The sequence below is a fragment of the Centroberyx affinis genome, unplaced genomic scaffold, assembly GCF_046629955.1.
Source record: "Centroberyx affinis isolate AG114_WGS23_722 - 3 ecotype Tasmania unplaced genomic scaffold, CSIRO-AGI_Caff_v1 ptg000455l_1, whole genome shotgun sequence".
NCBI classification, from domain to species: Eukaryota; Metazoa; Chordata; class Actinopteri; order Beryciformes; family Berycidae; genus Centroberyx; species Centroberyx affinis.
This window is the reverse complement of record NW_027279116.1, coordinates 27,918-48,604: the sequence shown is the minus strand read 5'-3', so window position 1 is coordinate 48,604 and position 20,687 is coordinate 27,918. Positions and strand designations below refer to the sequence as shown.

The window sequence follows — 20,687 nt, the reverse complement described above, 5'->3', positions numbered from 1 at the left end:
ATTGAAGTTGTGTAACATACATAAAATTACATATTTATGGTTGTAAAATACAGAAAATACATTGGAAGACATCGGCACTAAACAGATCCTGGCACAGATCACAGAATAGAGTCATCATTTGCAATGTACAGTAAAATGCATCAGCAAAATAAAAGGTAATGCACAAAGTAATCTAAGGGAAATAAATACGTCTTATAGAGCAATACAGTGTCACCTTTCAAGTAAAAATAACAGTCTTATAAATACCACTTTTTCTAAAGTACACAAGAAATATGTAGGCTAAATGAATCATCTGATAATTCCTACAAAATACACGCTAGATTGAAAAGGCTGAGGTATGACACACTCAAGCTAGGGAAAAGGCAGAATGACGCTATGAAAAGGAATTTAAATAAATTTAAGGGCCCCAAAATTTCAAAGCAATACAAAAATAACTTGTCTCTTCTGATGCACAAGAGTTATTCTAAATGCATATGTTTGCATATACATTTCCTGTCTTTTTCAGTGAACAAACCCAAGACAGAAGTCCCCTAATTTACATAATTTCACATTATTGCCTTATCTAATTGGCTAAAAAATGGTGAAAGATAAATAAATAAATAAAAGGCAAACATGTTATTGTGCTTAAATTAACATAATGAAAGTAATCTTAGCCTTGAATCTTACTCTGACCAACACATCATTACCTCATTATTGTGTTACGAAACATTCCTGCTTCAGGTTTTACAAGATTCATTTTATATTGTAATTTCAATTTTTTACACTTTTTTCTTTTTAAATGGGTGGTGTGCATGGTTCACTTCCCCTCTATGCACAGAAAGGCTGCGTTTTCACACATGAAGCATTGTGCTGAACTAAGCCAGCTCTTCATGCACACTGAAAGAAATGAATCATGCACACACACAACTGAGGTAGAGGAATCTGCAGTTATATCTGCCAGTTATAGTAGTTTAGTTATGCAGCTGACCATGTTAAACTGTGACACCACCACAAACCTATATAAAACTACAAAAATTGGCACGTAACTTTGACTAGTTACTTATTTTGCTCATATGACATCTGATAACTTGACCTGCTCATCAATAAAACAACTATTTTTTTCTGTTCTTTGCTCTCTTGTTATTCTGTATTTATGTCCTTTGTTGCTCTGTAAAGCACTCTGTAAAAAAGTGATTTATAAATAAATTTGACTTGACTTGAACATCTGCTCTGCTTTAAAGTGAGACAACAGAATGGAAACACTTAATGAAGATGCAAACTAAATGTATACCTCAACCTGTTACATCTTCTCTGAGAAGAGGTTAAAAAAAGGAAGCCGTTCAAAGAAAACCCCACGACATTTATAGAGGCAGGTGATATTTAAGGAATGGAGTGGATAGAAAAGAGGGTAGTGTTTCCTGTTTCCTGGTCCTGCTTTGGAGAAAGCACCACCAATACAGTTTAGAAAGAGAGAACTATATCAAGATAAAAAGGCACAAACAAAGGGGCTTCTCCGGGACAGCAGAGAGCTTGAAGAGGAACGCAACATCCCTTTGGAATGGCATTGGGACCATAACACACCACATGTCTCAGGTGGAGTAATAGCCCCTCCACACCCCATCTATTTAAGTAGGAGAAACACTGCTGTGTACAGATTCATACAGTGGGGTACTTATGACTTTTGATGTCATGTCCACTCCTATTTCCTGTTAGCCAGAGCGCACCGCCCAGCACTCACAACATTTTTCAGACCGACAACAGATTTTATGGCACTCAAATACTGTAGCAGGTAATACGGACTTAAAACCCCATCCCATAAATAATATGGCATGCCAGAGTTTACAACCAGCAACATCCACTAGAGCAGTTCCCCAGCGTAGTATTTACCTTATCAACATTGTGTGGAGAAAACAGACACTACGCTCTTACCCTGAAGCTTGCATTTGTCAAATGACATCTGGCGTAAAGCTTCCTCATCTGGGTGTGTATGCTCCCATAGGGCATATAAAATAAACCAATGATTATATGCACAATGAAACCACAAAATCCCAGGAGAATAGTTAATAAACACTCATACCAAAAAAAGTTTCAGTGACACTGACACGCCTGTCTGCAGGGAAACAGACTGACACTGATTCTACATTTAAAAAAATAAAAAAATAAATGCTTTGCAGAAGCGTTCTAAACACCATAGCAACCACAGCTGATGCACTGCTGGAAAACCAATGAAAAGTTAGTGGAAGACCAGCACCTCGTCATTATAGAGGCTGCTGGTGAACACATGAAAAACTTCACTCTATAAGAGTCAATATAAGCAGTAGTTTTGTATGCTGGCAATCATTTCAACATTTATTTCTGTAAAGTTGAGTAAGATTTCTTGTTGACTCTTACTTGGATAGCTAGCCTTATATTTGGAAAGCTATACTTAGTTAAAATTATTCACCACATATGAAATTATCTGAGCAGACCCTGTACATTTTTCTGATAATAGTTTTGTTTGTTCTCCTTGATGTGTGGCAAGTTTTTCCTAGCTTCTTGGAACAGCCAACCACATAAAAAAGTTGACAGTTGTAGTGTTGACAGCAGCAAGTCAGCCTAAAAAAGTTGTATTTACATGGTGGCCTTCCAACATGGCCGCTAGGGTGTTCTAGGATGCTTCCGCAATGCCTCTACTCTATAAGGTTCTTACCACTGAATAAAAAAAGACCACTCCATTTGTGGATGGCCATACTGACACACCTGTGGAATGATCAATTTGTTCTGGACCAAAGAGTCCATGCTGGTGTCCGTTCTGCGTTCTAGAACACCGACAGCTCCTCTTCCTCACAGAGCAGGGGTTCCACCTCCGGGACTTTGACTAATTGGCTGCTCTTAGCGGAGATGTTCTTCCTGTAGATGATGAACTGGGCAGTCACCTGACAAGGTTAAGGCTCATACAGACACACAGAGTACAACATATTCATTCTCTTCAACAATATCTTCATGCATCTACTGACGTGTCTTTTCAGAAACATCTCAAATATGAAACTTTTCAGCTATTAGCCTCATTATCAATAATGTTTCTCAGTCAAATGGATGCAGTAGGTTTACTAATGCAGCTAGCTAGCCATTTGTGTCTCCAAAACAATGGCATGATTATTATGTCAAGCAGACCACAGGTTGTCTTCAGTAAAGTGCACTGTAGCTATCAATGTGTGTTGTATAATTCAGTCACTGCAAAGGAGCTGCTTTCTTTGCAAAGTATAAGTCTGTGGTGCTATAATCCAAACACATATAAATCGATGTTTCAAGAAGCCTTAATATGACAGCGGTGCACATGACAAGCACACCAAATTGTAATGTTAGGTGGAAACACCGTATACTTTTTGGCTCAAGCAAACTGCTTTTTGCTCACTGCAACTAAGTTGTACTGTGCAGACAGAATGCATGATTGCTCATGTGATGTGGAAGTTAAAATCTCTAGCAACTACAGAGACACCAATAACATGTTGATTATGTTATTAAATTATGTTGCTTCTTGTATGTAATGCTGCCAGTACCTTGTGGATTTTCAAGGACAAGGTAGGCAACATGACGCACAATGTCTATGCCTATCGATCAGTATGAGAATTCAGAATGCTCACAACCATTGTGATAACAATTACAAAGCAGGGCATTTGATGTGAAAAAAGCACACCTGCCAGCCAATCAGAACTGACTATTCAACAGAGCCATGATATATTAGGTATAAAAAATTCCAGTGACTATCATACCTCATTGCAGTATAATGTTTTAACATGCAGGTACTGTCACAAGACATGACAGATTTTGTCCATAAGCTAAAATCTTACGCAAGCTGGCATGCCTGGACGTGTGATTGGAAGGATACAAAGAAGTCGAGAACGAGGACTCCCAGGCTGCCAATGAGCCAGGCCAGATGTTTGATGATGAAGGTCTGTTTAGACCCCCTCAGGGCCGGCAGGACCACGATGACGCTTAGCCCGTACGTCCCGTTGCCCATCATGGCCAGGGCAAACAACAGGTAAGAGGTGCCTTCCGTAGACTGTCGCTGGAACTAGAACGGATAGGGTTTAAATGTGAATTTATTTTATTCTATTCAGACTGAACAGCAGGTAGAAGGTGTCTTTTATGGACTGGCTCTAACCCTGGACCTGTAGACAGTGTGCACCAAGAACTACAGCAGCTGATTTCACTGATCAGTTCCTCCTCTGTGGTTTATGGTGTGTTAATAAATGAGCTGTTGTAGTGTTTGGTTGCAATGAAAACCTGCAGACTCTTCCATGGCATAGAACTGAACACCACTGGCTTAGGGAACATTGCCTGTACTAAGTGTGCTTTGAGAAATTATTGAAAAGATGACACTGATCTGGCTAGCCCGAGTTTCTCCGGCAGGGCGTTCCAAAGCCTGGGAGCTCGGACAGCACCTTTAGTTACAGGCCTTGGAACAACCGGCATTGCCCTGTCAGAAGACCTCAGGCTGTGCTCCGGCTCACGAGGGGTTAAAAGGTCTGATATGTAGCTGGGGGCCAGACTCTGCTGTGCCTTAGAAGTTATCAGTAAAATCTTAAAATCAACGGGCAACCAGTGTAGAGCTGCTAAAATGGGATTGATATTGCCCTGTTTTCTTGATTTGGTTAAGAGCCTCGCTGCTGTATTATGCATTAGCTGCAACCGGGAGAGGGAACTCTGACAGCGGGAGGCAGGAAGCATGAATAGAGGGAATTACAACAGTCTAAATGTGAAGAGATAAAGTCATGAATAACTTCTTTGAGGACAACAGAGGATAAACTAGACCTTTCCTTGGAAATATTTTTTAAATGAAAGACGCAAGACTGAACAACCCTCTTAACCTGCTCATTACAACAGAGGTCTGAATCACAAATTCTTGGCTAGAGACTTGATGTTGTTGGATAAGTTTCCAACATTATTTTTTCCAAGACTTATTTTCATTGAGTTGGGGGACATTATGTGGCATTCAGCACTTCATATCTAAGAGGCAATCCTTGAGGCTTTTGAGGGTGCTGGACTCTCCTGGTTTTATGGGATACAGACAATGGTGATAAAGTTAATCATCAAGCCTATCCTATTCATTTCTGTTCTATTCTGGGCAGTCAACAGGTAGGACACGCCCTCTGTGGCATAGTGCTGGAAATGGAAAAGAAGAGATTATAAAGGTCAGTCAATTAGTTTATTCTTTATTATTCTAAATGTGGCAGTTCAGCACAAACAGCAGGTAGGATGTGTGTTCTGTAGACTGGCATTGTAACTGGAAAGGATAGGCTGACTAAATTTGTCAATTCTTGTCTATTATAAATGACAGGGACGGAGGATGTCCACATATATTGAAAACAAATGTTCAGCCTTGACTGAACAAAGGAGTTCTATTCTGTTCTATTCTATTGAGTTGAAACTGTCCCCAACAGTGAGAAATGCTGAAATGTTGCTTGGCAACACAATGTGAATGCCCTGTAGGCTACTGCCTGGGCTGGACTCAAGCAGTGTTAGGCAACCAGCAAGTGTTAGATGATAGAGAGTGTTTGCAATAGGAATAATGAAGGTAATCATAAGTAATCGGTTGACACTTAACTGTTTGCAATATCACCAAAGCTTGGAAAAGATGCCATTGGGAATGATGTGGGCATTCTGCTGAAAAATGTCCTTGTTCCGCATGAATTTTTCACAGGGTAAATATTGACTTAGTTAGGGAGTGTGTGTGCGAGTGTGTGTGCCCAGAAGTTTCTCTGGCACTGGCACCGTAGTGAGACGATCCCCTCTGGTGATTAATAGCAGTAGTCGAGCCAGGATGTTCCGTCAGCACAACAGCACCATTGTCTTCAATGCCTGGTTCTCATTTTGACACACATATAACACACAACCCCCCTCCTTCTCCCCACCAAACACACACACACACACACAAACGGTCTCTATTTATGACTAACTGACATATAACAATAAGTACTGGCCCCTCTGGGATCAGGGCCTGAGAAAGCTGTCCAAGTTCTCCTGAGGATAACACTGCTCACACACATACTATGTGTTACAGTCAAAAAACAAAAACAAACTCCACATCTAAACTCAGTCACACCAACAAACTGTCAAATTGTCACTTACATTTTTATAGAGCTGGGGGAAACGGGAGGAGAGGTAGAAGATGGAGGCCAGGTATCCACAGACATAGCCAGTAATCTCCACTGTGTTAGAGGTAGCAGGATTCTGAAAACAAAACACACAGAGAGGGAGATAATCAAAATGCAGAGGCAAAATCTACATCCATTATACCAGTTGCAGACACTTTTCATACACATACACAGAGACAACCATTATATCCAATTAGAAATAAAAAATGCACATTCCTGAACAATGAAATCCACCACATACACACATGCATGCACACACATGCACGCACACAAAACACACACACACACAATGTGTACACACACTCAATGCTCTACCTACCTGCATGTCTAAGGTTGTGCTGTTGTCTGTGATGAGTTTGGGCAGAACCAGTAGGACTAATGTAGCAGAGCCACACCACAAGAAGCACAGCCACTTTAACACAGGGTTTTCTAGAGGACACACACACACACACACACACACCCCCACGGAGAGAAAGAGATCAGAACTAACATTGACAACTTCTGCAGGAGGTTGTCTAAGACACATACAAGCAAACCCACCCATTTGCATTATCTAACACTATGTGGAGTAAGCTTAAATTCATGTGTCAACATTACAAATACCCAATAATAAGGAGTGCAAAGAATAAAACAGTAGTGCAAACACACACAGTGTACTGCGGGTGTGAGCAGTCTGGGATAAGTCCAAGTCTACCTATGTGTCATTTGGCAGTCACACACTTCTGGCTTTGATGGTAAGTGTTCATAAGCTAGTGACGTACAACAAGTGGAACCGTCCCTATCATTTCCACCAAATGGGTGCTCTGAAGTCAACAGACCGCTGCCTGCTGACTTCAGAGCAGACATTTAGTGGAAATCTCTTCCCAACCATGTTAGGGAACTCACATTTCACCATCTTCAAACTACAAGTGATATTGTCATTGATTTATCCATATTCTGCTGTTTTTTTTAGTTTTGTTGTAACAGGAACTTAAAGCTCAAATAAATGTGAAACTTGACAGTATAAGCTCTGATAAGCCAATGTCTTACATTAAGTCTGATGCCATTCTCTGTTCTCTGACCTATATGTTGACCTAGCACACACAATGCTGCTGATGTGGCATCAAGGTCTTTGGAAAAGGAGAAGAGCCGGCTGTAAGACAACACCTGAACAGATAACTGTAGAGGTGTGTGCAGTGGGAAGGCAGGGAGTCACTGATCTCTTTAACACACACGCACACACATACACACAGCATTATATCTGCACACAAAGACGCATCAGCATCCGTAAAGAATTATGCACCATTCACCAACATACCTAACCCTGTGTTGCAGTTCTGTACAGTTACATAACTGAATCACACATCCTTTTATGCATCTGTCCTCTGTTTCACACTGAGGCGATCAAAGGGGGGGGGATAAATTTCCCTTACTCAGTAAAGAAGCTTTATGAATTGTTTGAGACACTTTAGCCGCAGATTTTTTCACACAACTCCCCAAATCCTGTTCTTGTATTCAGAAACAACTCTATGTCACAAATGCATTGTGGGACTGGCCTGCTGCTGAGTTTGTGTTTATAAAGCTTCTGAAAGGAGAAATTAAGATATAGCATTGACTTTATTTTACTTTTGCCATTTCACTCAGAATTATTCAATAATAATTTCAGCCAAGCAGTCTGACTTGATACTAAGTCTTTCTTTCTCCTGTGTTTTATTGTTGTGTATGCACACTACTTAGCAGAAAATTTTCCAGATAGTCCACATGTGTTGGTAACTGATGTAAAAGCACCTCATACCTTATACTTAGTCATATCACTGTTAAACCCATAATTACAGTAAAGAATGCCCTCTGGGGTATTACTGCTATATTAGCAGTGACCCTAGATCAGCGTTTTTTGTTTTTAGATGCCTTATGTATATATGGGTACATTATATTTGTATATACATTCAAATATTGTAGTGAGCAAAAAGCTGTATTGTTACTAAACTTGTAAAAGCTAACAGTGTGTCCTTATACCTCATTTTCAACTGTTGATACCATATTATGATTTACAGTTCATATTAAAAAGTAGTCGAGTCAAAAGCAGGAGAAACTTACTTCACAATAGTTATGCTTTTCACTGATCTGGAGGGTAACTGAGAGCAAAGATAATAATGTCAGGACTTACTTCTGGTGGAGCTGTTCTTGATCTTATAGTAGAGAAACTGGGAGATGAGAATCAAGTCTGTGAAGATGTAGAAGACTACTGTGACTACCTGGGAGAGAGACAGAGAGAGAGAGAGAAAGAGAGAGAGAGATGATGTAAGCTAAGTGAAGCAGGTGTGCAATAAGTAGCGCAAACACGCATGTCAGGACATCTCAAAATTTGATTTTGCCCTCTCTAACTCACCAACTGATCATATTTGACAGGTGACGGCACTGACAGCTGAGTAGATGATGTCATACTGCATGGTGTCATGCTCCACAGTGGCAAGGCTATGGCTACACATGAAACACAGAGGCTAAGTGGGGTCAATCTGCTTCCAATTCAACCAATTCAGAACATGAGTTGTCTTCACTGTTCAAAAACTGGAAATCTTATGTGCATTGAAAGTGAATGCGAACACCAACCTTGCTGTTGGACATAAACAGTTTCAAATACACCACCAGAAGCTCAATTGCACACATGACACAAACCAGCAAAATAGAACGATAATTAAATAATGAAATGGAAGAATATTATCTTTAAATTGTTATATTAACTACTTAAAATAGTCTTTTAAGTATAACATCTAACTTCTTTTTGAACCAACTCTGTGTATTGAGTCATAGCAAAGGGAGAGGTGCTATGGCTGAGGGCATGTCCTGACAGATATGAGATCAGCTTTCTACAGTGAAATGAAGCAGCAGGCCTGGTACAGCTTGTCTTCTATTGTAATAAGTCAGCAATTTCACAGACACAAACTGAGCCTATTATTATCCAAATAAAACATGATTTTTCCAATGGAGATCTTCACTGGAGGTCTGTGTGCGCAAAACGGCACAAACCACAACATAACTTGCTGTATTAATATTATGACATGATTCTGTGCTCTGACAACAGAAGGTCGCCTTAAACTATAAACGGTGTAAAAATGTGTGGTGCATCTTGAGTGTCTTGCCGCCTCCATACAATGAGCAGAATTCAATTAGATGTTATAGAAATGAATGGGAAATGGATGGGTTACCCCCAGAATCCCTGAAATCCTGAAAATGTGCATTTTTTTAGGATGAGAATCACATTAAACTGCATGTATAATAAACATATAGGAATTTGCCTTGGTGACATTGTCTTGACACACTGAGGACTTGTTTCGCAGTACGAACACACACAGCACAAGAACAATTATAGACCAACCTACTGTTTACCTGGATTGGCAGCTGGCTGGTGAGGTAGCAGCCTGCGAAGCTGGTCAGGTCTCCACTGAAGAGGAAGAACAGGAAGCCAAAAGACATGGCCTCCTCCACTTTACCATTACGATAGGCCTCATAGACTTGACTGAGAGAGAGAGAGAGAGAGAGAGAGAGAGAGAGAGAGAGAGAGAGAGAGAGATAGATAGATAGATAGATAGATAGTATTATATGTTATAAACTGACTACCAATACTGTGTATACACTTGGTACACTTGGATGAAAGAATACAGGAAAACTGGCCTTGCAGAAACTATAGAGCCTATAACCAGAAATCATACCAACATTATTTACCAGAGGGAAAACTAATTAATGCTTTTATTCATCCCAAAATACCCCCCCCCCCAAAAAAAAACAACAACAAACAAAAACAAACAAAAAACAAACAACAACAGCGCACAAACAAACAAAAAAAAAACCCACAACAACCACTTACTTATGGTATTTGGTATTTACTTACGGTAAGGTGGACAGCAGAAAACAGAACATGGATATGAGTCCTATCACCACGCTGCAGTACTCCCAGACATTGTCCACGCACTCCTCCAGCAGGTAGAGGATCCACGGCGTCCCGTTGACACACAGCGGCCGGCCCAGCGCAGGGGGGCTCGAGTTGGCGGCGGCCACGTCTACACTCTTCCCGGGGAAGCGGGCGGTGGCCATGGGGAGAGGCTGGCTCCGTCCCTCGGCCTGCCTCTCGCTGCTAGCGCTGCTTCCAAGTTGCTGTGAAGTGGAGGTGTGTTTCCTCTGGCAAGTGAAGCCAACCTGATGACCGGCAGGACGGGATGATGCTGACCGTTCCCACAGACACACCACACCTACCTACTGACCTCATCTATAGGAAAATAGATGCGTGACGAACTGGCTCACTGCTGTCATTTCAGGAGTCTGCAAGAGGAAAATAAAACAGGAATAGCGACGGGCTCAGATTTATAGTAATCCATATATTTTTATACAGATACTCTACAAATATCACAACCAATCTTAAAATCTCATGCAGCTACTTTTGGCCAAATAATTTATCACAGAAAAGCCTTTAGCGATATCATAGGAGATAAAAAAAAAAGATACCACAAAGGATATTTTAAACTCAGTATTGAGTATCACAGACACACTGAATGTCCCTATAGGAAAATTACAGAGATTTTTCGTTAGGGAAATGTGACGTGGGTAGAAATGGATTTGCAAATTCTGATGAAATGCAAATAGTTCAACAAAAAACTCGCACTGACGTAAGCTTGATGTAGCCTACCTTAAAAACTACGACCGATAAAATGTGTAAAGTAGCCTACCGAACATCAGCACGTTACAAGTGCCTATGCCTATATTTTGCCAGAATTTGAGATTTTTTGCTAATCACATGAGCTCAACCTCTCATATCATCCCAAACTGAGTGTAGGCCCACTCGTGCATTACAAATTGCCCAGGCAGATATGCGTGGACTTGAACTGATGTAGGAGGTGTTAAACAAAGGTGGGAAAGAAAATCACGACAAGCTGCCGCTAATCTCTCACCTGACACAGTGACCGGTACAGTCGGTCTGCAGCTCGGTGTAAAGTTTCCCCGCATCCTCACCCGGTATGTTTTGAAAGTAACGAGCCTTTTCACAGCGTCAGATAAACGTTGATGTTACGGATAAGCTCCTAATGTTGTGGTTTGGTGTATCAGCTGTCTCTCTGGTGATTCCCCAATGTCAAGCTACCCAGAAAAAACCCCAACACAACTTCCTGTGATAATTTTCAAAATAAAACCAAAGTGAAACTGATGAATATTTGATTACAAACCATGCAAATATAATGTATCATACACACATATATAGGCTGACACAAAATAAATACATTGCAAAACCAATACCCAATGTAACCCAGTGTCCCATTCAATAGCTGTTAGGAATAGCTGTGCCACAGCTGTGGGTTAAAATGGACTTCTACAAGGTAGACACGCTTCCAAGTTGTCTGGTATAAGTTTGGTACTGGAGTCTTTGTACATTTTGATAGCCTAATGTAGATACCAAGGACATTACAGGACATTTCACTGATTGTTTATTCTGGCTGCTTGATACCAGGCAGCCTGATGGGGCCCATTCTATGGGAACAGTCTGCTGCTGTGACTGTTAAAATGTTGTGGGTTAAAATTGAGTTTTTCAACATAGTAGATATCCTTATAAGTTGTCCATTATGTTTATTTGTGTGTACTTTATTAAATATATAGCTATATTTTGTGCCTTACATTTACCTGTCCATAAGGCATTATTTCATCAGGAAATACCATGAACCACAATAGAATAGGATTTAATTTGTATCTTTTTTTACAGCTTTTATTTTACATCTTAGTTTTAGTCTGATTAATCTTGACAGGAGTTGTTCGGTACACGCCAATATTTCTTGATTATTTTGAATTGATAAATTTTACGCTTTTATTTTGAAGGCCCAGACTTCGGCTCTGAGTCGGTCTGTCTCTGGTTACCTTGACGAACCCGGAACTGCACAAACATTTTCAAGCTTCACTTCCGCTGGGGGAAGTCTGGGGAGTTACCACCACCTACTGCTCATCAGTGTGATCATCTTTGGGGTGCAAAAACATATTCAGTGTCCTCCATGAGGATAGTAGGCCTAACCAAGGCCAATTAGCTGTGTAAGTTCTTTAAATGTAAGACAAATGATGATGGAAAAAGCATTTCGTTCTCAGTACAGGCTGCTGCAATTGATGGCATTTGTTTTTCTTGTGGTGACATTAATAAGCAATGTTTTAATTAAACCAGAGTTTGCCATAATAATAATTATTATTATTATAATTCTAATAATAATAATATATTCAAGTCAGTTTATTTGTGGCCAACTCTGTATAGGCCTGGTTTAGCTGATAATTGTAATAGTAATATTGTTGTTTCTTCTGGACCCCAGAATGAATAGCACTAATGGCACCCAAGCAAATGTTAAACACTATGCTGAGCAAGGAGTAGGGATTAGGGATAACACTTAGGTTTGGAGGAGTCATTATGATTAGTCCTACTCCTTTAGGCCTCGTCCTCCTATCCTTCCTCTCTTCTGATCACTGTCTCTCTATCTATCCCCTGGCCTCTTTTCGTCTCTCCCTGTGGGATCATGCCTCCTTCAAGTGCTCCTTGTAAGCTCATATACAAGGGTTCTTCGTTAAAAATAACAAAATGAACCATGTAGGCTAACAATAATTACGTTTTTTGCAAGCTGTTGTGCTGCTTTGTGCTGTTAATGCAGAATGAAGAGGAGAGGACAAAATGTGTATCATGTAATTGATGTTTTGTACTTTATTTAAAATAAAATGTGTGACAGCTAAATGTTAGACAAAGAGCAAAAATAGAAGCATACAACTATAACTGTTCACACAGAATACCAAACAAAAACATAAAGATAAAATACATCACTTTTACCATCAGTTGTTAGTAGCCTATGCCTTCCATGCTCTCCGCCCCCTAAATGTCACATCTCGCAACTTTTGTCACTTTGTTGGGTCTTTCCTGTGCAGCTCATCCGGGTAATTCCTACATTTCTGACAGTACCTGAATGCAGCATGCCGACCTGTCCCTCCCTCCATCCACCTGTTGCGCCGCGCGCTCTCGTCGACCGCAGGATGGCGCGCTTTCCAATGGTGGGTGAAGAGGATGAAATCAGCCTTGCCCTGTGGGGGAACTTGAAGCTGTGCAGGGATAATTTGTGTTGAAATGTGTCTCTCTGGACCGACGTTTGGAGAAATTGGACGAAACTCCACATACAGTACCCGGGCGTCCTCCTCCTGCAGACCGCAGGTAAGCTGTCAGACGTTGTACTTGGTGTGAAGCAGCTTTTGTTCTGGTTGCATTGCATTCTGTCATTACAAACAGAAACGCGTTGCCGGAGGAAACGCATGAATGCCATCCACATTCCTTGATGTCGGGAAAGTTGACTGGATTAGGTGGCCATCATACCGATGTGCCACGGTCGTCCCATCGTGCAGCACAGACCCACTTCGCTATAGGGAATGTAAGAGAGCATAGGTCTACTTTCCATTCATAGCAAAGCGCGCAGGTGGATTGGAGAGGTGATTTGTGCTTTTGCCTCCTCAGTGCAAGAGCATTGAATGTAATGTAGTGTTAAATAGCCAATAATGGGCGCATATGCAGGCTATGTCACCGCGCATGGTAGGCTACTCGTATTTCCCTAACGAAAAGAAATCTAGTAGCCAAGGGATATCACCGCAAAAGTATAAAGTAGGCTAGCCCATGTGTAATATCATATTGGCATATTATAGGAATATACAGTGATAATTCAAGTTCAAGATGAAAAAATACGGTAAGGTCACTGTAAAGTCACCACTGAGTAGGCTACCACAGAGACACTTATAGCCTAGCATGTATTGTGTTTTTCTTTAGGGTTGTTTGCAAACATTTTTGGGGAGCCTAGGCTACCTATTGCACACCTGCTTCACCTAGCTTACATCGTCTCTCTCTCTCTCTCTCTCGCTCGCTCGCTCGTTCTTTCGGTTTAAATACAGTGGAATGTGTCTCAGGGCTTGCACGGCAAGTTCAGTCGCATAACTCACATCTAGGTTGTGCATTTCTTCTCTTAATACTCTGTCCAAGTCGGAGTCTACTGTTGCACTACGTTTGATAGGATTTCAGTCGGGACAGAGAGAGAAGGGGGGGGGGGGGGCTCTTCAAGGTCACAGAGTTCTCTGAGAGAGAGAGAGAGAGAGAGAGAGAGAGAGAGAGACGTTTAAGTATTAATATTATTTGAATGGAACAGTTGAATTCAAGTGTTCAAGTGTTATTGAATGTTTATTGTATTATAGCTGATAAGACATTGATTGATAACACACTGATTTTATTTTGTGTGATTATTACTAGTATTACTACTAGTATTGCTGTATTGTTACTAGTATTACTGTATTACTATTGCACATGTAGATGACAATTCAATAGGTACAATGATGCTTTGGCAACAGGGGGTGGGGGGTGCTACCCCTGTCAAGAGAGCAGTATCTTACTGAACATAAGGATTAGACCTGCATACATGGATGGAAAGCCTGGATAAGTAGGCTAATTATCAAGGTTGTTCACTTCTCTCCAGGAAAGCCTGGATGAACATAGGATATGGTAGTACCAAGACTACTGCTGATATAGTGGTTATTAAAACATTTGGTAACTTTTGAACTCAATTAATTAATTAATAAACAATTGGAATATTGTTATTGTGTAGCTGAAAGCATATTTTACTGTAACCTGCGCTGGACTGATTTATGACTTGATATCATAAATATAATTTATATCAGCTGTGAAAGGTGGGTAAACCCTGTTTCACAACTAAAGCGTCAGTAAACTGGGTTCATGTAGGTTTTATCTTCCATAACAGCCCTGAATATTTCACTGTGTTGATGTCATTTTGGCTGATTGTTGATTAGCCCTGTACTGTAAATCAGTGGTTCTCAACCTGAGAGTCACAAGCTAATTTTGGGGGGTCGCAAAATGATTTATGGGATGGGAACAAAACACATTTCTACTATAGAGATTTATTATCACTTTTTATTGTCTACTTTTTCAGTTTTTTCTCTAATTTTTGCTGTTTTGTGTGCAATACTGAATCATTTTAAACCTATAGGCATCCTCTAATAATTATTCAAATGAAACAGCCTGAAAAGGGAAAATCATCAACTGTTCACCTCTCTGCATGCAGCCAGCGACAGGGTTCACAAGCCAAAAAGGTTGAGAACCACTGATCTATAAGACCCAGAAAAAGAAGGTGGGCTAGCTGTGCTCCGTTACTGATTTCACCTATTAAATCCACTTCAGGAAACGGGAAATGTAGGTGATGGGGAGGAGGCGGCTCAAAGAAAGATTTCTAAACTTAGAAACGAATGAAACATGCATCGTGCAAAAGGGAGAGCACCTCACTATCAGGAATGCGGTCCTAATATTTTGTGCACAGAGTTTACTTCTTCACTTCTGGCTCGTACCCCGTACACCGAAACCAGAACACGCTTCCCTTCGGCTCTCAGTGCTAGGCTGAGTTTGGACTGCGGAAGGCAGTGGGGAGTTATGAATAATGAATGGTTAGAAAATGTGTGTGAGTGTTAGTTGGCTGAGTGTGGTGCTAATGCACTATTCCACCAGCACTTTTCCCCTCCACTATGGAAATCCTCTCAGCAGCTCTGACTCCCACAGCACAGCACAGCAGAGCCAAGCTGAAGAGCAAGAGAAACTCCTTACACAGTTTAAGCTGGATTGATCTCCATTTGTCACATGCATGCAGACACACTAACACACACACACACACACACACACACACACATACACACACACACTCACTCACACCCAGACTTACATACACAAACACACAAAATGGAAAAAAGGGATGAAGTCAATGCAAATCAGTCTGTAGAGGCTTTCTATTAGGAGGTGTTAATCTTTTTTTTTTTTTTCCATTCTGGGACCCAAATTAGTCTCGCCCAGCAACCCAGGGTGGTGGGTCCCAAAAGATATTGGCCTGTCTAAGTCATAGTGTAACACACGATGGTACTGCTGTATAAGAGTAGCTTTTGATTTGAAGGGAAGAATTAGGGGAACGGAAGTATTACAGAGCGAGACACAAGTAACTTTTATCCAGAAGAGATCACGGCTGATTCTTATAGCACTTCACTATTATAGTAGTAATAGTATTACAGTATGTAGTAGTAGTGATTTAGTGTTTATTTGAAAAATACATATACATACAGCTCTGTGTATGGACAGGATTTTAGTAATTAGAGCCAAATGCACGCATTTGTGCAGGATACCCAGAAAGGCCACATAATAAAAGATACAGAGCAGATATGTGTGTGTGTGTGTGTGTGTGTGTGTGTGTGTGTGTGTGTGTGTAGACTAAAAACAGAAATGTCAGTGACAGAAATACTGGGCTAGAATTACAAATATGTTCTTGAATAGACAGTTCCAAACTTATCTCTTCACTATTCATTTATTGTTAATCATATCGTTTCTGCATTATCTGAGACATCCATAAGTAGAGTGTTGTGATGATGTAAGGTCACTTTTTGCATACTTTACTGCTGTGTGTGTGTGTGTGTGTGTGTGTGTATTCCGTGATTGGAGGACTGAGATTGTGTGTGTGAGTGTGTGTCTGTTTAAGAGTAGATACAGACTGTGGCCTGGCTTTGCTTTCTCCTATCTCATCCACAGTGCCTCTCAGATAGAGAGAGACAGGGAGAGATTCACTCTGTCTCTTTCCTCTCACTCGGTTTCCGTTTTCTCTCTCTGTCGCTCCATATTTCTCAATCTGTCTCTCTTTATCTCTCCGTGTCTCAAGAGTGTTTTACAGTAGATATTTTCTACAGCTCCTGTCATAATTCCCAATCGTTGCTCCACAGCTGCATAACTGCAGGGCATAAATAATGAAGAACTGTCTCTCTCACTCACACTCACACACACTCCTATAGTTTCGTTCCTATGTTAAACCTCGGGGGTCTTTCTTTCAGGAAGTCTTTTTACTGGTTTCTCTGCAGCAGCATGGACCTATTTCCAAGCAAGTCTTCAGGGAATCTCTTCTCTGTGACTTTATCTTTACTTATTCATGAAATTCACAAAATCAATTATACAAGAGAGTCTGATGGCCCAGTTATAGGGAATAACCACCAAATTAACAAACCTTTAACTTAATCGTACCATTAATATGGAATGTGAGACTCAGTTTAGGATGTGACAGGAAGATGTTTGAGGACCCAGAAAAAGTGGGGTGTTTTTTTGATGCGCCAAAGTAGGAAAACCTTTCGGAATAACAGAATAAGAAGTGTTTTTTCGGGTCATTTTGAGACACGATGAAGGACTGGGACACATGACAAGTTTTTAGAGTAGACCAGGTGCAGCCTTTTGGACATACGTAGGAACGACCGATGGAATGTCCGCAGTCACCAAATAGTTTCCTAATATTGACAACAGCCAAGTGCTTACGCATGTTAATCTCCCACTGCATCTGTGCAAGTAGCACAACTTATTTTTGTGAGTACATTTTGTTCATGTGTGCTTGGCAGGAGGTAGCAAGTCTATGTCTATAAAGTCTATAACGTAAAGAGTCTTGTTTTGAGGCTGCAAAGCAGAAGGACTTTTTGGAACCACACAAAGGAGCTCATCCTTTTTTGAGATCACAAACTAGGCAGCGGTTCTCAGGATCCCCCTAGAACTTGAGAGACAGCCAGCAACAAGTGCCACGGAGTTTGCCTGTGTGTCTACAAAATAGGATGACACACTTTCACATGCAGCGCAGCATCCTCATCTCTCACACACAGCGAGAGCCTATTTTAGTGCCATTTTTAAACGCTAGTGTTTCTCTGTTGCATATTATCAAGAATGAACAAAGCGGCCACCGATTTGCTATGCAATATTAATGTGTTATTACTGTCATTATACAGTAGGATTTATATTTAGACAAAAGAGCAGTTCTTTGAATCAGAAACACAAGCCAAACCCTATGGTTCCAATAGGAGCAGAAGTGTAATTCATTGAAAGTCCAGAGCTTACAATGCTTACAGAGGGATTTCTCACTGTACAATGATAGCCAGTTGGTTGGGACAGTGGTGAAGGGGCATAATTATCTAGGTCTTAATGGAGTGAAATGAGGAATGCAAACACTTCTTGCAAAGCCCCTTTGGAACAGGGTCCAGGCTGCCTCTCTTCACCCCCCCCCCACCCACCCACTCTCAAAGCCATGTGATAATTATGTGCATAAGTAAGGAGAGAGAGGCAGAAAAGGAGCGAATGAGACTGAAAGTTTATGTGTGTGTGCGGCAGAGAGAGAGAGAGAAAGAAAGATGGGAGAAATACTTATTCCACATGCAGTTTACATTCTCAGTCAAACTGGTGATGCATACATTCAGTAGCTATGCAGTGAAATCAGTGGAATGCAGGGTCTTTTCTTCTGTGGTTTCCTTCTCTCTCTCCCTTTCACCCGGCTCCAGTCTAAGTATGTGTGTGTGTGTGTGTGTGTGTGTGTGTGTGAGATGTCGAGTAGGCCAAGCAGGTGCACATTACACAGAACGATAGGGCCGACTGAGCAGAGAGAGGGGGAGGAGGGAGGGAGGGAGGGAGGGGTGGTCTGTCTTATAGGTCATACAAAAGAACTAGTGTTCTTTCTCTCTCTCTCTCTCTCTCTCTCTCTCTCTCCCTCTCTCTCTCTATTGCCCAGTGCAGTGAGTGGAGACAGTCGTGGAAGAGAGAGGCCCCATGGTCACATTGTCCTCACATAGCCCCTACCTCTAGAGCCGGACCCCCAGCATGCACCCCCCGCCCCTGTCACCCCTCACCCAGTGCTGCACTCACAGCTCTCCTCCCTGGACTGCAGCAGCATGGGTGCAGGCTGGGGACCCTCTGGAGCTCCAGTTCAAATCAACTTTATTTGCAGGACAGGACAGGGATATGATGATCAGTGCATAAAGAATGTATCTACACTAAAATATGGATCATCAAAGATAGGTGAAAGCTAGGTGGAACTCGTTCACTGTTTTGTATGTGTGTGTGTGTGTGTGTGTGTGTGTGAGAGAGAGAGAGAGAGAGAGAGAGAGTCAATGTATCAGTCTTAGATTGTGTATGTTTTGTGTTTCTCTTATCTTGTGTGTGACTGTGCCTCAGTCTGCCTGTATGTCTGTCTGTATGTGTGTGTGTGTGTGTGTGCGTGCATGCGCGTGTGTTTAAAGGCTGCATTCCTGAGCTTGCTGAGCCGTAGCTGGGTGATGCCGTAGCTGGGTGATTAATAGTAACTAGCTGATTGTTTAAGAACTGAAATTCCTCAGGCCTGTTTTTCTGTGCTCTTACACATACACACACGCGCACACACATACACACACACACACTGTGGCTCAGGGGGCAGCGGGCTAGTGAGAGCGGGAGAGTGTACACAAACATAACAGCATAACACACACTCACTGAACAGACTGAGAGAGAAGGAGAGAGAGAGAGAGAGAGAGAGATTATTCAGGTGGAATAATGGAAGCTCAGTGTGTGAGCCGTCTGCAGGTTACACTGGGAATTCAGGACACTGAAACATTATCCACCTCTCTCTCTCTCTCTCTCTCTCTCTCTCTCTCTCTCTCTCTCACTCTTAATGTCTCTGGTCGCTGTCTCCCTCTACTCTCTGTCTTGCTCTTTCTCTTTCTATGTGTGTGTGTGTGTGTATCTCATTCCCTCTCTGCCCCTGGTTCTGTCTTGTTTGTGGCTTTTCTCAGTTGTCTCTCTCTGTGATCCTCTCTCTCTCTCTCTCTGTCTATCTCTCTCCCTCTTTATCTCCTGCCTGTCTTTCTGAATTTTTGCTGCCTACCTCCCTACTTTCCCTTCTCCGTCTCTCTCTCTCTCTCTCTCTCTCTCTCTCTCTCTCTCTCTCTCTTTCTTACTCTCTGTCTCTCTCTCAATATACTGTATATATAGTGTGTTGCTCTATCCATGTTTGTGTGGTGATAAGGATAATAGATGTGTGTGTGTGGGTGGGGGTGTGTGTGCGTGTGTGTATGAGTGTGTGTGTGAGACAGACAAATCCCCTTGCTCTGTATTTATGGTTATTTTGTTGTTTTGGTCCCAGAGGCCTGGCTTGGACCAATAAGAATTCCTGATGCGGTATCCTGGCGATGGGTGGGTTTCCATGGCTGTGATTGGCTCGGAAGGAGAGATATGCTTTCCCAAACGCTCGGCTTTGTGCTTCCCTTTGGTCCGACATTGGGCTCACTCCAATGTGGCTTTCAGGGAAATAGTGTAAGGACAAGATGATGTCTAATTTGCATTGTAGCGGAAACTGATGCAGAACACAGACAATGGTGACACAGATACATACGCTTAGCCGAAAATCTTCTGAACTGCTGCAGAGTTCAGCTCAAAACAAGTCGGTGTGATCACAGGCGCCAGACAGGCTGCATGGCTGCATTAGAGAGGGAATGTGTGTATGTTTCTACCTTTATAGTACTTTTATGCCAGCATAGGAAACAACAGAGGGACTGTGTGTGTGACCGCGAGAGAGAGAGAGAGAGAGAAAGAATGCACACATGAATGCAGGTGTGGGTGGGTTGATGTGTGTTTAACATATTTGAGAGGGAAGTATTAATAGCTGATGAGTATACACTGAATTTACAAAATATTAGGATCCGTCTGATGAGTCCACTGATGATGTGCATCCAGGA

General features: G+C 41.6%; 1 protein-coding gene across 1 annotated transcript; it reads right to left on the bottom strand.

The window, feature by feature from the left end:
* Position 1: 1 nt before the first annotated feature.
* Positions 2–11,183, bottom strand: LOC139642293 (lysosomal amino acid transporter 1 homolog). The gene is made up of 8 exons (XM_071517064.1): positions 11,039–11,183; positions 9,985–10,412; positions 9,483–9,612; positions 8,263–8,350; positions 6,436–6,545; positions 6,091–6,192; positions 3,848–4,033; positions 2–2,894 (listed from the first exon to the last, which is right to left on the bottom strand). Exons 2-8 carry the CDS (start codon positions 10,185–10,187, stop codon positions 2,778–2,780), a joined length of 936 nt encoding a protein of 311 aa, XP_071373165.1. The 5' UTR covers positions 10,188–10,412; positions 11,039–11,183; the 3' UTR covers positions 2–2,777.
* Between the last annotated feature and the right edge of the window lie 9,504 nt (positions 11,184–20,687).